Source organism: Chiloscyllium plagiosum, chromosome 7, assembly GCF_004010195.1.
Source record: "Chiloscyllium plagiosum isolate BGI_BamShark_2017 chromosome 7, ASM401019v2, whole genome shotgun sequence".
In the NCBI taxonomy this organism is placed as follows: Eukaryota; Metazoa; Chordata; class Chondrichthyes; order Orectolobiformes; family Hemiscylliidae; genus Chiloscyllium; species Chiloscyllium plagiosum.
In genome coordinates this window covers 6,283,124-6,298,456 of record NC_057716.1, presented here as the reverse complement: position 1 = coordinate 6,298,456, position 15,333 = coordinate 6,283,124, and the positions used below count along the sequence as shown (strand labels likewise).

Here is a 15,333-nt window from a genome sequence, read left to right as displayed (position 1 = left end):
CTAACCACTGTGCCACCCATCTTATATGTGTCAATTAAGTCACCTCTCAACCTTCTTCTCTCTAACGAAAATAGCCTGAAGTCCCTCAGCCTTTCCTTGTAAGACCTTGCCTCCATACCAGGCAACATCCTAGTAAATCTCCTCTGAACCCATTTCAGAGCTTCCACATCCTTCCTATAATGCGGTGAGCAGAACTGTAAGTAATACTTCTAATGTGGCTGCACCCACATGATGCCTAAACATTTAATTTCTCTTCCCTTTGAGTTTTGCACAAGATTTTGCAGCAGCTTTTGTAATGTTACAGTGCCACAGCATTTTCAGTTTGGTTGAGTTGTATTTGAACAATGATATATCATCATGTTTTTTATTGCCTTTCTTACAGTTTTCCCTGACATTCATAATCCTTGTGTTTTTCTAGGATTCTGTAATGTTAAATGGTTTTGGTACAGTGGTAAATGCATTAGGTAAGCGAGTGAAGCCCTATTTACCCCAGATTTGTGGTACAGTATTATGGCGTCTAAACAACAAATCAGCCAAAGTGCGACAGCAAGCTGCGGATCTCATCTCTCGAATTGCAGTTGTCATGAAGACATGTCAAGAGGTATGTACATTGTCCAGTGCAATATTTCACTTACCTGGCCACACCAATGTTTTTTGCTTCAGGTATGTTTTCACTGTTTGCAGGCAAATCATGTGAATTGATATTTGGTCTCTTTACTTGTAGGAAAAACTAATGGGCCACTTGGGTGTTGTACTATATGAATACCTTGGTGAAGAGTACCCTGAGGTTCTGGGTAGCATCCTGGGAGCACTTAAAGCTATTGTAAATGTTATAGGTAAGTCTATTGTGCTACTACATTATTACATGTAATGGTAAATATTATTTAGGGAGGGATAAAACTCTTTGGATTGGTAAAATACATTGTACTTTTTTCCTGAAGATATATGAAACAAAAAAATATTTTTCCTCAATTGTTGATATACAGGTATGCATAAGATGACACCGCCTATAAAGGATCTACTTCCACGCCTTACTCCAATCCTAAAGAATAGGCATGAGAAGGTTCAGGAGAATTGTATTGACCTGGTTGGGCGAATTGCTGATCGGTAATTTGCATTATGTCACCATTTCTAAATAATGGGAAACTGCATTGTGATATTTAGTCTTGTTGAATATAGTTCCAGGGCCAAATTATACCTTTTTTTTTTTCTATTCAAATTTGATTCAAGTATGAGCATGCCAGAATACGAGAGTGCATTTATATCCAAGTATCTTGGAAGTAATTTAGAGGTAAATCCAACAAGTTAATGCCAGGTTTCTTTTGAAAAGTTTAAATGTATAGAACTGGATTTCGAACTGGTTGAGATTGTAACTTTTTTTTTGTACTGGTCAGAAATTGTATAATGACTTCTAAACATCTGTGGGTCTTTTCTTCAGAGGTGCAGAGTATGTATCTGCTCGTGAATGGATGAGGATCTGCTTTGAACTATTAGAACTTTTGAAAGCACACAAAAAAGCCATCAGAAGGGCAACAGTAAACACTTTTGGCTACATTGCAAAAGCTATTGGGTAAGTCATGTTTTACATTTGTTGAAGCAATAAAGTAAAGCACAAGTATCTGCTCAGCCTTTCTGTGTTCTCTGCAACAGTGCAATTTCATCTGCTTCAGTTCAGTTCAGATCCAACTGTAAAAGCTGAAATTGGGGATACAAGACTATTATGCACTTGCATTTGTTGAGCCAATCTCTAAGTATAAAAGTCTTTAGCTTTCCTTTTTTCCTTATGTAACATTATTCAGTATTGTACGACCTAGGCTGATGCTGATGTTTGAAGGAAAATGCTTGATTTCTGTAACAATGTGCACAAATGCTGGACACACTTCTGATTTTGTTTGGCCAATTATAAAAAGAAGGTAGCTATGGAAAGGATAGGCCCACTCAAGGTCAAAGGAGGAAGTTTGTGTGGAACTGGAGGAAGTGGGTGAGGTCCTCAGCAAGTACTTTGCATTGGCATTCACAAAGGAGAAGGACATGGTGGGTTGTGAGCCTCGGGAGGGGTATGTTGATATTCTACGGCATAAAAGATAAAACCGAGGCAGTGTTTTGGTGTTTTGAAAAGTATTAAGTTAGCCGTGTCATAGGAAGGATCGAAAGAGAGGCCGGAGTGGAAAGGGAGTGCTTGAGTTTTTGGTTAGGGAGAATGTGGCTATACTTAGGAAAGATATGCCTTGGAGATTGTCCAGTGAAGTTATATGGGTGGAACTTAAAAATAAACAAGGGATGATCACCATGTTGGGATTGTATTATAGGCCCTACAGTAGTCAGTGGGAAAGTGAGAAGCCAAATGTAAGAAGATCTCCGATATCTGTAACAAAAACGGGGTTGTAATGGTTGGGAATTTTAACTTTCAAAGTATAGATTTGGACTGTCATAATGTTAAGGGTTTGGATGGATAGAAATTTGTTAAGTGTGTACAAGAAAACTTTCTTATTCAATAGGTGGATATGCCTACTTGAGAAGCAAACCCCTCCTCCAGTAGGCATAGCCACCTATTGAATAATAAAGTTTGGAGGATGAGGGGCTTTTGCCCAAAACATCGATTCTCCTGCTCCTCAGATGCTGCCTGACCTGCTATGCTTTTCCAGCACCACACTGTTGACTCTAATTTCCAGCATGTTCAGTCCTCACTTTCGCCAAGGAGCAAACTTGACCTGTTGAGAAATAAGGCAGGGCAATTGACTGAGGTGTCAGTGGGGGAACATTTTGGGGCAAGTGATTGTAATTGCATTCGTTTTAAAATAGCTATCGAAAGGGATAGAACTGATCAAAAAGTTGAAGTTCTAAATTGTAGTAAGGCCAATTTTCACCATTTCAGATAGGACTTTTCTAAAGTTGATCGGGGGAGGCTTTTTGCAGATAAAGGGACAGTTGACAAGTGGGAGGCCTTTAAGAATGAGATGAGTTCAGAGACAGTATGTTCCTGTTGGGGTAAAGGGCAAGGCTGGTAGGTGTAGGGAATTCTGGATGACTAGAGAAATTAAGGTTTAGTCAAGAATAAGAAGGAGACATATGTCACGTATAGACAGCTGGGAACAAGTGAATCCCTAGAAGAGTATAAGAGCAGTCGGAGTATACTCGAAATTCAGGAGGGTAAAAAGGGAGTGAGCGATCGTTTTGGCAAATAGGGTTGAGGAGAATCCAAAGCGGTTCTGTAAATGTATTCAGGGCAAAAGAATAATTACAAAGAGAAAAGCGAGATCAACAAGGCCATCATCGTGTGGAATTACAGGAGATGGGTGAGATACTAAACAAGTATTTTGCGTCAGTATTTACTGTAGGGAAGGAAGCGTGGAAACTTTGGGGAGGGGGGAAAAAAGTGATATCCTGAGAAGTGTCTCTATTACAGAAGAGGTAGTGCTCGAGGTCTTAACATGCGGAAGGATAGATAAATCCCCAGGACCTGATCAAGTGTTTCTCTGAACATTTGAGGGAAGTGATTGCTGGGCCCCTTGCTGAGATATCTGTATCATCAATAGCCACAGGCCTCCAGAAGACTGGAGGTTGGCTAATGTGCTGCCGTTATTTAAGAAAGGCTGTAAAGAAAAGCCAGAGAACTATAAATCAGTGAGCCTTGTGTCAGTGGTGGTTAAATTGTCAGAGGGGATCCTGAGGGATGGGATTTCCATGTACTTAGAAAGGCAAGGACTGATTTAGAGATAACCATTGTGGCTTTGTGTGTGGGAAATCCATGTCTCACTAACTTAATTGAGCTTTTTGAAGAGATGACAAAGAAGATTAATGAAGGCAGAGCTGTAGATGTTGTCTATATGTTCGACAAGGTTATGCATAGTAGATTTCTTAGCAAGGTTATATCACATGGGATCCGGGGGAGCAAGCCAACTGGATACAAAATTGGCTTGATGGTAGGAGACAGAGGGTGGTCGTGGAGGGATGTTTTTTGGACTGGAGGCCTATGACCAGCAACCTGAAACAACGATCAATGCTGGGTCCACTGCTTTTCGTCAAAAATAAATGATTTGGATGTGAATAAAGGAGGCACGGTTAGCAAGTTTGCAAATGACACTAAAATGGGCGGTGTAGTGGTCAGCGAAGTGTATAAATAGGACTTTGGATCAGATGGGTCAGTGAACTAAGGCATGGCAAATGGAGTTTAATTAGATAAATGTGAGCTGCTGCATTTTGGTAAGGCAAATGAGGGACTTATTTAGTAAATGATAGGGCCCTGGGGAGTGTTGCCAAACAAAGAGATCCAGGGTGTAGGTACGTAGTTCCTTGGAAATGGAGTCTCAGGTAGAGAGTTGGTTAAGAAGGCTTTTGGCATGCTTGCCTTCATTGATGGTAACATTGAGAATAGGAGTTGGGATGAATTGTTTTAGCTGTACAAGACATTGATGATGGCACTTTTGGAATAATGCGTATAATTCTAGTTGACCTTCTATAGGTAGGATGTTATTAAACTTGAGAGGGTGCAGAAAAGATTTACAAGGTGCTGGTAGAACAGGAGGGTTTGAGCTGTAGGCAGAGGCTGAATCAACTGCGGCTTTTCTCACTGGGGCATCGGAGGCTTAGGGCTGACCTTACTGACATTTATAAAATCATAAGGGGCATGAATAGGGTGAATAGCCAAGGTATTTTTCTGAGGGTATAGGAGTCCAAAACTAGAGGACATGGCTTTAAGGTGAGAGGGGAAAGATATAACGAGAATCTATGGGGCAACTTTTTTAGAGGGTGGTGCGTGCTTGGAATGAGTTACCAGAGGAAGTGATGGAGGCGAGTACCGTTAACACATTTAAAAGGCATCTAGATGGGTATGAATAGGAAGGGTTTCGAGGGATGTGGGCCAAATACTAGCAAATGGAACTAGGTCAGAATGGGATGTCTGATCCATGTGGATGAGTTTGACCGAACGGTCTGTTTCTGTGCTGTATCACTCCAAGTCCCTAGGACTTGATGGCTTTATTGCAGGATGCAATGAGATGTAGGTGAGGAAATGACTGGGGTCTTGTATGAAACCTTTGCATCCTCTTTGGTCAAAAAAGATCCCAGAGGACAGAAGAATAGCCAACATTGTTCATTTGGTTAAGAATGGCAACTTGGATAATCCAGGAAACTACAGGTCGGTGAGCCTTACATCAGTGGTATGGAAATAATTGGAAAAGATTCTTAGGATTTACTGACATTCCAAAAAATATGGACTTATTAGTGATAGACGGCGTTGGTTTGTGTGGGGAAGATCATGTCTTTCAAATGTGATTGACTTTTTTGAGGAAGCAACAGAGGTGATTGAGAATAAGGCAATAGTTGTCTGTATGGACTTCACCAAGGCTTTTGACAAGATCCATCACTGCAGGCTGGTTAAAAAAAAAAAGGGCAATCACATGGGGTCAGCAGTGAACGGGTAAGATGGATATAGAACTGGCCTAGTTGTAAAAGACTGAAAGTAGAGGTGGAAGGGTGTTTTTCTGACTGAAGGTCTGTGACCAGTGGTGTTCCGTAAGGGTCAATACTGGGACCACTGTTTGTAATTTAGAGGAGATTAGGTAGCCTGATTGGTAAGTTTGCGGAGGGCAGAAATATTGAGGGAGCTATGGGCAATGAATAGAATTGCCAGAGGATGCAGCAGGATATATGTAGGCTGGAGACTTGGACGGAAAAATGGCAGATAAAATTTAATCTGGACAATTGGGAGGTGATGCATTTTGGAAGATCTAATGCAGGAGGGAAGTTTACAGAAAATGGCAACACCCTTAGTGACATCAATATACAGAGGGATCGAGGCATATGATGTACAGTTTCCTGAAAGTGACAGCACGTGAATAAGGTGTTCAAGAATGTACATGACATACTTGCCTTCAGTCAGAGCATAGAATATTAAAATTGGCAAGTCATGCAACTGTATAAAAAATTTGGAATATTGTGTACAACTCTTGCTGCCACACTGCCAGAAGGATGTTGAGGCTTTGGAGAGGGTACGGAAACAGTTTACCAGGATGTTGCCTGGTTTGGAGGGTATGAGCCATGAAGAGGAATTGGACAAGCATGGTTTGTTTTCACTTGAACGTCAAACAATGAGGGGTGATTTGATAAAAGTTTCCAGAATTATAAGAGGTATGGATAGTTGGAATCTTTTTCCCAGGGTAGAAATGTGGTATACGTGGGGGTGGGGTGCATAAGTTTAAGGCAAAAGGGAGAAAATTTAAAGGAGATGAGAGGCATGTTTTTACAAAGGGTGGTAAGTGCCTGGAATGCGCTGCCACTGGAGATGGACACAATAGCAATGTTTAAGAGGCATCCTGACAAATATATGAATAGTCAGGGATTAAAGGGATATGGACCACGTAGCAGCAAAAGGCTTTTAGTTTAGAAAGCCCAACATGTGTCGGCACAGTCTTGGTGGGCCAAAGGACCTGTTACTGTCCTGTACTTTTCTTTGTTTAAGTGGGATTGCTCACCTTGCTGTTTAACTTTCTTTCAGTCCCCATGATGTATTGGCCACACTGTTAAATAACCTGAAGGTTCAAGAGCGCCAGAACAGAGTCTGTACCACAGTAGCTATTGCCATTGTGGCAGAAACATGTTCGCCGTTCACAGTGTTACCTGCCTTGATGAATGAGTACAGAGTTCCTGAACTGAATGTCCAGAATGGAGTGCTTAAATCTCTTTCGTTTCTATTTGAGTATATTGGAGAAATGGGAAAGGATTACATTTATGCGGTTACTCCATTGCTTGAAGATGCTTTAATGGACAGGTGAGTTTAGTTTTGAATGTTGGCAATTACAGATGTTGAAGTTTCCATGATCGTTATACATGTATATAGAACAAATTGTCGAATTCCGCATAAAGGCTTACTTTTGTGTTTGTGTTCCTTAATGTAATACAGATCTCACATTCAACTGAAATGCAAAATGTCTAAAAATAATTTTATTAAAATTAGTTACTAAAAACCATTCTTTATAGTACACGGTCAATGTAATGTTGTATTGGGTCAAAGAAATAAAACTGTTCGAGCTAGGCCACATTACGAATTAACTACTATTTGGCGGCACGGTGGCTCAGTGGTTAGCACTGCTGCCTCACAGCACCAGGGTCCCAGGTTTGGTCCCAGCCTTGGGTGATTGACTGTGTGGAGTTTGCACGTTCTCCCCATGTCTGCGTGGGTTTCCTCTGGGTGCTCCGGTTTCATCCCACAGTCCAAAGATGTGCAGATCAGGTGAATTGGTCATGCTAAATTGCCCATAGTGTTAGGTGCATTAGTCGGAGGGAAATGGGTCTGGGTGGGTTACTCTTCGGAGGGTCATGTAGACTTGTTGGGCCGAAGGGCCTGTTTGCACACTGGAGGGAATCTAATCTAATCTAAGGCTGGGAATCCCACATGTTACCTAGACCTCTGGAGACCTAGCTGCTGGAAAAGTTGAGTACTTTCATAGAGTGAAGTGAGGGAGGAGAATACATTTAGGGGTAAGTGATGGGGGAAGGCTGAACACGATCAGGAATGAGAAGAAGCTGTCAGGCCTTAGTGAGATTGAGGGAAGGAAAATGCTGAATGGTTGGAAGTCAGGGATGATGTGCAAATGGTGAGAGGTAGGTTGAACATTGCTAGGGGAGTTCAGGAAGAGAGGCTGAACCCTGTCACTGAAAAAGGTAGTGTTGGTAAGAGTGGCGATCTCCCTACTCCATTTGGCACCGGCATCCCTACTTCCTGGAGCTCACATTAAAGGGCTCCCAAATAAAATGGCAAAAGAGCAAAATGAATCTCCATCTCCATCTGACATTTCCTCTGCAGCTCAGACGGGAAGATCCCTGATTTAGAGACAAGGAGTTCCTTCATGTTAGTAATAAATTCACCCCGTATTGATGAGCATGATTTCAGACTCTTGCTGTAACTAGTATTCTGGGATAATATTTTGAAGGAATTTTCTTCCTTATTGCCTTTCTCCTGAGGTGAAGTAGAATCCCAGAATATCATTTCAAAGAGGGTAGTAGCATTCTGATATTTTAGGCAAATGTCCATCTTAGCCATGATGGATAGTGTATTGGGCTATTCAGTGATGGCGACAGTAGAGTCTGGATCATATGACTGTACTGTCATTATCTTAAAATTTAAAAATGCATGCAAATCTACTGAGAGTAGGTGCAGTGCTGCACAAAGGATTGTTTGCCAATTCTACCCATTGTAGTCTCCCACAGAGAGTTCTGATTTGAACTACAACAGCATCTCCGAAAGAAGAGGCAATATAGGGAGGAGCACTGCTGTTGTATCTTCATTCGTGAGTGTGATAATTAGCTCATCTCATTTCTTTAAAGCTGAGATGGGTAAATAAAATTGTAGAGGAATGAGGCTCTCAATGTTCTGTAATTTTATGTTTACTGCCTGAACCTCTGACATCCTTTGGAACCAAACATCAATGCATTGGCACACTGGTCAGCATGGTTTGAACCTCCAAGTAGTTTAGAGTGAATGCTGGGGGTGACTCCAGTAAAATAAGGCATCACTGAAAAGTTTCCACTGAGAAAGTTTCCTTTCTGTGCTAAGATAACCAACTGTACCTCTGGTGCTATTAAGGAACCAGAATTGACAAAAGTTTAAACAGCATTCATGTTTCTTTCTTTGACTTGGGCAATAAATGGTCATCTTGCCAGTTTACATCCTAAGAATTCATTTTCAAAAATAGTTAACATCTCCTTTGGCAATGCAATCTCAATTTTATATTATCCATCATAATTCATATTTGTTTTTTATCGATCCTTGCAATGCTATGCTGATTGTGTTTCAGACTTTCATCTTTATGTTCCACTTCTGTTTTTGATCCATATGTTGCTGTTTAGTGACATCAACCAACAAGGGGAGAATTTTTAAAAAGGCACATCTATCTCTAAATGTTTTACCTCTACTATCTTTGATCATATGATAGTTACTGTACTTGTCAGGCTGTCTTCCTATGGATGGACCAGTATTTCTTGACTTTGGGAAAATTACTGATGTCCTTTTTTGGCCTTTGTCAGAAATACCTTGGCTTAGTTATCAATCCTTTTTCAAACTTACATTTAGTTTTACATACCCATTCAGCATTCTGAACAACCCTGAGCCCCATCTGCAGTCCATTAAAAACAATGTTATTATACCTCTGAAACATCATCCATCTCCTCTGCTGCAGCTGAAATTTTGCAGGCTCAAAAGGTCCTAACTTGCTAAAGTCCAGTTCATGCAGAGTTTCACCACATGCATTCTAGTCTATTCATAGATTGGCTAGATTTACTGACTTCCATTGGTTTCCATCCCTCAGCCAATCTCCCTGCCCAAATTTGTACTACTAACTTAACATTACTAACTGAGACAATGAAGAAAATTTACAAAAGATCTTTTTAATTAATGAAATTGACTAATTGAATAATTTTGTTAATTCGTTTTTCTTCCACTCCCCATGAAGTTCATGGGAAGCAGAGATTTCTTACAAGTGTAAATCATTGTTTTAGCAGAAGGTGTTTGAACAGTATCTTAGATTGTGAAGCATGAACTTTAAATAGTTTTGTTATAACATGCATAGCCAGGAAAAAAAAGCACATACATTCTTCGCAATTATCAATTAATATTTATTTATTCTGTTGTAGAGACCTGGTTCACAGACAGACAGCAAGTGCGGTTGTGCAGCATATGTCGCTGGGAGTATATGGATTTGGCTGTGAAGATGCACTGAATCACTTGTTAAATTATGTATGGCCCAATGTTTTTGAGACATCGCCACATGTTATTCAGGCAGTCATGGGAGCATTGGAGGGTTTAAGGGTCGCATTAGGTCCTTGTAGAATGTTACAGTATTGTTTACAGGTAAGTTCAACAATTTTGTACTTGAATTAAATTTCTGCATGAAAATGCTGGTAGGCTATTATTTTCTCATTATCTTGATGTTGAAAGACTGCAAGATTGTCCCCAGAATTTTGAAGGTGCCGTTTTGTGTCTTAAGATGCCAGGAATTTCCCTCACATTCTGGGAAAGTACCCAGCTTCCTAGTAGTCGCAATGCTAAGGTTTACAGTTGATCTTCGATACAAACCTATATCCCATATTTTGGAGGAGCACTACAAATCCTGCCATAAAATTATGTTTTGAAATTAGTGTTACAATAAATCAGAAAACATGTATAAAAAATTCTAGATTAAATATCCTGATTTTTCACCATTTGATAGTGTCTTCCTTGGGCAAGCAAAGTTATTTTCAAGACTCTCCATGTCTGCCAGGATCTGTGGGACTGAAACGGAATTAATGTTTTAAGTATGATGTAACTGCTTAGCGGAGTTCTGATGAAGAATCCCATTGAACTCAATATTTACTCAACTCCTCTCTGCACAGATGTTACCATACCTCTTAAGTTTCTCCAGCACTCTGTCTTTATTTCAAGTATCTAACATCTGCATTATTTTGCTTTTATTGTTAAATGTTTACTTTTACTGGGCAAGTAATGTTTAAACTGTGGAGAGGAACACCTTTTTTCCCCTTTTATACTAATAATCCATTGTACTCTTCTTGGAACTACAGATCTTTTAGCAAACAATCCACAGTTGGTCCCAGCTCCCTATGGATTCCTGTAAACCAGCTTCACTGAGTAGTGACTTTGAGCATCTCTAGGTGCTTTTCCCAGTTTCCAGAGAGTTTCTTCAATCCACTGCCAGAAGCAAAATAAAGATGATTATTCTTCCCACTAGTCATGTCAAAATAAATCTGGACCCTGTGGAAGGCCGTAGTATAGGTTTCTTCAACTGGTGATTGTCTCCCTCCCGCATTCAACTGTGATAGTTCATAAAGCTGAGCAGTCTTCTCTCTGCTGACCACACAGAAATATGGTTGTCTGTGATATTGATTTGTGGGGAAGCCTGCAACCTGATCTCAAACATGGCTTACTCTTTTCTGACAACATGGAATACGTAACCTTGCATCCATGTAGAAATGTTGGCTAGCTACTATTGATCCCAATTTCCTTTCATCTTGGAAATAAATGGGCAGTTTACTAGTCACCTGATATCAACAATTTTCTAGGATTTTGGGAGTCTCTTGGTAAAGCAAGATACTTTTGCTATTAGTTCCAAGCTACCTTTTATAGCTTCCTTCTCATTTAAACAATCTAAGCCTTCCTTTGACCTCTAACAATCAAACCACACAAACTTAATATTGGGTAAACTTCAGGACAGATGATGTGACACAAATTGATGATGATGATGCAAAATTTAAAGCTCTAGTCCCAAAGTATAATAATCTTTAAAAAACTCATAATTATATCAATTGTAATCAAAGTTTGTATTTAACATGTTTTCCTCGGACTGACCTCCCTATTAGTCCATCATACATTTTTATAACTCTGTTTTTTTTTCTCTGTTAATAGGGCTTGTTCCATCCAGCTAGGAAAGTACGTGATGTATACTGGAAAATCTACAACTCCATCTACATTGGTTCACAGGATGCCCTAATTGCACATTATCCAAGGATCTTCAATGATGAAAAGAATACACATGTCCGCTATGAACTTGATTACATCTTATAAAATGGACTTAAATCTGTGCATTGTCTTTGTTGTCTGCTATTTTCCTGCATTGATATTGCCCAATCTTATGCTGTGCTTCGGATGTGACGTGATAAGAGTTTGAAATACAAACATTATCCTCTTGTTGGAGCAGATTGTAAAGTAGTAAGTGAATAAATAGGGCTAGTAGCACAATTTTATTTTAAATAGGACTTGTAGACCATAAATCCTGTATCATTACTTGTTCTTGATGTTAAATAACTAAATCTTATAGTGACCAACAGGATGATGAATACTGAATTTACAATTCATTTAAATTTGTCTTTATTGAGATTTAGGTTTCATTCCTTGTGTTAAAGGGTTGTTTCTAACAAAAAAATAAACAAAAAGTCTGATTCCAGTTTATATTTCTCAAGTTCTTTTGGGTTTTTTTAAGTAAGTTTTAAATTGACTAGTTTTCAAATAAGGATCATGTTGTCTTCATTAAATTTTTGTATGTCGGTTTAATTTCCCCACTTCCTTTGCATGACCAAGTTTATCTTTTCTACTTTTGCTAAAATACAATGGTTCACTTTGCACAACTTTTTCTACAGTTTGTGACAAAGATCTTCAGAACTAACTTGTGAAAAGATATGTAAGATAATGAGTTGTGCATGAACTACCTTATTCAAAGCAAACGAGAGATCCCTACTCCTTAGCAAATTGTCTGCAATCAAATTAACAGTCTGAAAATCACAAGTGAACTAATTGAGTTTTGAAATTGTGCCCTTGCAAGCTTGAAAATGGCTATTTATTTCACTGGAACATTTCTGACCCCCATTATGCCGTCTTTGGTGAACATTAAGGAGACTTGCACTGTGGTTCCTGGCCCATGGAGCTAAGTTAGTTAGTTAAAATGTGCTTGGTTACCAACTATTGAAAAGCTCCAAAAAGGCTAAAAATGCATTTGTTATATTTTGGACCAGGCATTTTAGGATTATCTTCTCTGGATTTCTCAGCTTCTTAACAATGACATTTGTATTGGCTAATTCCTCCAGGTTTGTGGAGGTAAATTCAATAAGTTCTGCTTCATATCATTAAATCTTTCCAACTAATGTTGTAAATACTTTATATTCTCTATTGTGTAATATTTATAAATCCTTTGGTTACAGCTAGTTGCATAAAGCAAATTCAATATGAACTTCAGGATTAATGTTAAGATCCCACTCTGGCATGTTGAAATTTGACAATTTGTGAATCCAACCAACATGATGAACTCGTCACTCGTTAATTATGTGGTCAGGTTCACTTATGATATCTTAATCCACAACTAGCAAGCTTGTACCTTTGCTTTCATTTGAAGAATTTAGTGTAGGTAAACTTGGTGTTTTAATAAATATATCTCTCTGTTATGATGCCTCCTGTTTTTTTTATTGGAATAAATATTGTAGTTTTTTTTGAGCATGTAGGATACTTTTTAAAATTATCAGTAAGGATTTTATGCATTTTTACTTCCTTGTCACAACTTCTGCAATTCTAGGTGTGCATAACTACTTGCTCTCTGTTTTCTCTGAATTTGTAAATTTGGAGTAGGCATTCAGTCCTTTAAGCCTATGTGAAATTTCTCATCATTGACTTATCACTCATTCAGATTTGCATAAAAATAAAAAGTTGCTTGAGAAGACAATGGGGGTCAGCACAATGGAAGTCAAGCTAAATTATACTTTCAAACATTAATAAGAATTCTCCTTTTACTTGTCTTCACACATTTGGTTGGAATATTAAAGCCAATTTTAACATTTTGCCACTCTGATGAAGTCTGACGTAGTAAAGATGGTTGAGTATATGGTGCATTTCCCTATGCACTGTTGAAGGGAGGAGCATTACTTTAACTTTTATTATTTTAAATTGAATCATTCTTACGTTTTTTTAAAAAAATCTGGTCTCTACTGTACAGTTTCAACTTGAAATAATCCAACTTTTGAGAGTCATGAATCTGTTGAGAAAAACTGAGTAAGTTAATTTTTCAGATGTGTAGGACTAATTTTGTTGGGTGAGAGCATTGTCAACTGAGTCCTCATTAAACTGTTTATGAAATCAGTTTTAAAATGGAGACTTTTTCCTTGAGTGTTCCAATTTGGATAGGAAGTTTCTGGGTTGTTACTTCCAACCGCTAGCAAAACGTGCAGTTGCATTAACAGTGAGTGGTTTGTTTTTTAGTGAAGAAAATATTTGCAATTGTTGGTTGTGCATAATTAGGTATTGGGCGTAATATTAGAGTCATAGAGATGTACAGCATGGAAACAGACCCTTAGGTCCAACCTGTCCATGCTGACCAGATATCCCAACCCAATCTAGTCCCACCTGCCAGCATCCAGCCCAAATTCCTCCAAACCCTTCCTATTCATATACCCATCCAAATGCCTCCTAAATGTTGCAATTGTACTAGCCTCCACCACATCCTCCGCTCATTCCATACATGTACCACCCTCTACGTGAAAAAGTTGTCCCTTGGGTCTCTTTTATATCTTTCCCCTCTCACTCTAAACCTATGTCCTCTAGTTCTGAACTCCCCGACCCCAGGGAAAAGAATTTGTCTGTTTATCCTATCCGTGCCCCTCATGGTTTTGTAAACCTCTATAAGGTCACACCTCAGCCTCCGACGCTCCAGGGAAAACAGCCCTAGTCTGTTCAGCCTCTCCCTATAGCTCAAATCCTCCAACCCTGGCAACATCCTTGTAAATCTTCTCTGAAGTCTTTCAAGTTTAGCATCCTTCAATTTTTCATTCTTAAATCATTTGTCATTTTCAGTAAATGTTGGTTGTGTTTAAACCATATAAAGTGTTGCTATTCACTGGGATTTGGTTCGTGGAAAACTTCACAATCAGGAAACATATTTTACAATGGGAGTCAAGTGGATTGGGTTCAAACCATCCTAAATTTGATATTTTTGGTAAAAGACAAACTAAAAATGTTTAAAGTGTAACTGGAAAAAGTAAGCAGTAATGATATAAAATAAAGTAAGTAATATAAAATTGGTCCAAATACTTTTGTTATAGGACTCTCCAGCTGAATCTTTTCAGGCTTGGAGTTGAAGTTGATGGAGTGAGTGGTGATATAGATGTTGATATGGCATTAAGTAAAAGTGATATTGTTGACTGCTCCGTCTTTTGCTTTTGAACTTTGCAAAGTTCTTAACAAGACGCAATAGCTGTTAATTGCTATACCAAAGTTTACTTTTCATTACATGCTTTTATCATTGTCTGCCTGTATTTTCAGTTGATTAACGGATCTCATGTGGTCTGCCACTGTCTCGAAACAAATTGAACCACCTTAGGCTCTCCTGCTCTTTACATTCGCTTTATTTCATCGGTTCCAGCAATTCTTCTGTGAAGAGTTCCACATGATGAAGCAACCTGTCTATAGAACATGGAATGTTACAGCGCAGTACAAGCGCAATGTTGCGCCGACCTGCGAAATTAATCTGATGTTCATCTAACCTCACCATTCCATTATTATCCAAATGAATGTCCAATGCCCATTTAAATGCCCTTAACGTCGGCGAGTCTACTACTGTTGCAGGCAGGCTGTTCCACACCCCTACTACTCTGAGTAAGGAAACTACCCCTGATATCTGTCCTAAATTTATCACCCCTCAATTCAAAGTTATGTCCCCTTGTATTAGCCCTCACCATCTGAGGAAAAAGGCTCTCTCTATCCATCCAATCTAACCCTCTGATGATGTTATACCTCTTGATTAAGTCACCTCTCAACCTTTCCAACGAAAACAGCCTCAGTTCCCTCAACCTTTCCTTGCAAGT

The 15,333-nt window shown here is 39.1% G+C and overlaps 1 protein-coding gene across 2 annotated transcripts in view; it reads left to right on the top strand.

Moving 5' to 3' along the window:
- The window catches only part of sf3b1 (splicing factor 3b, subunit 1), a 62,379-nt gene extending 49,455 nt beyond the window's left edge, over positions 1 to 12,924 (top strand). For both annotated transcript variants that reach the window (XM_043692918.1, XM_043692919.1), the window contains 7 exons: positions 419 to 601; positions 725 to 836; positions 987 to 1,107; positions 1,439 to 1,570; positions 6,497 to 6,769; positions 9,631 to 9,847; positions 11,396 to 12,924. In XM_043692918.1, coding sequence (XP_043548853.1) covers positions 419 to 601; positions 725 to 836; positions 987 to 1,107; positions 1,439 to 1,570; positions 6,497 to 6,769; positions 9,631 to 9,847; positions 11,396 to 11,554 — 1,197 coding nt within the window. In that variant the 3' untranslated portion in view covers positions 11,555 to 12,924. The remainder of the gene's footprint in view (positions 1 to 418; positions 602 to 724; positions 837 to 986; positions 1,108 to 1,438; positions 1,571 to 6,496; positions 6,770 to 9,630; positions 9,848 to 11,395) is intronic.
- Positions 12,925 to 15,333: the final 2,409 nt, after the last annotated feature.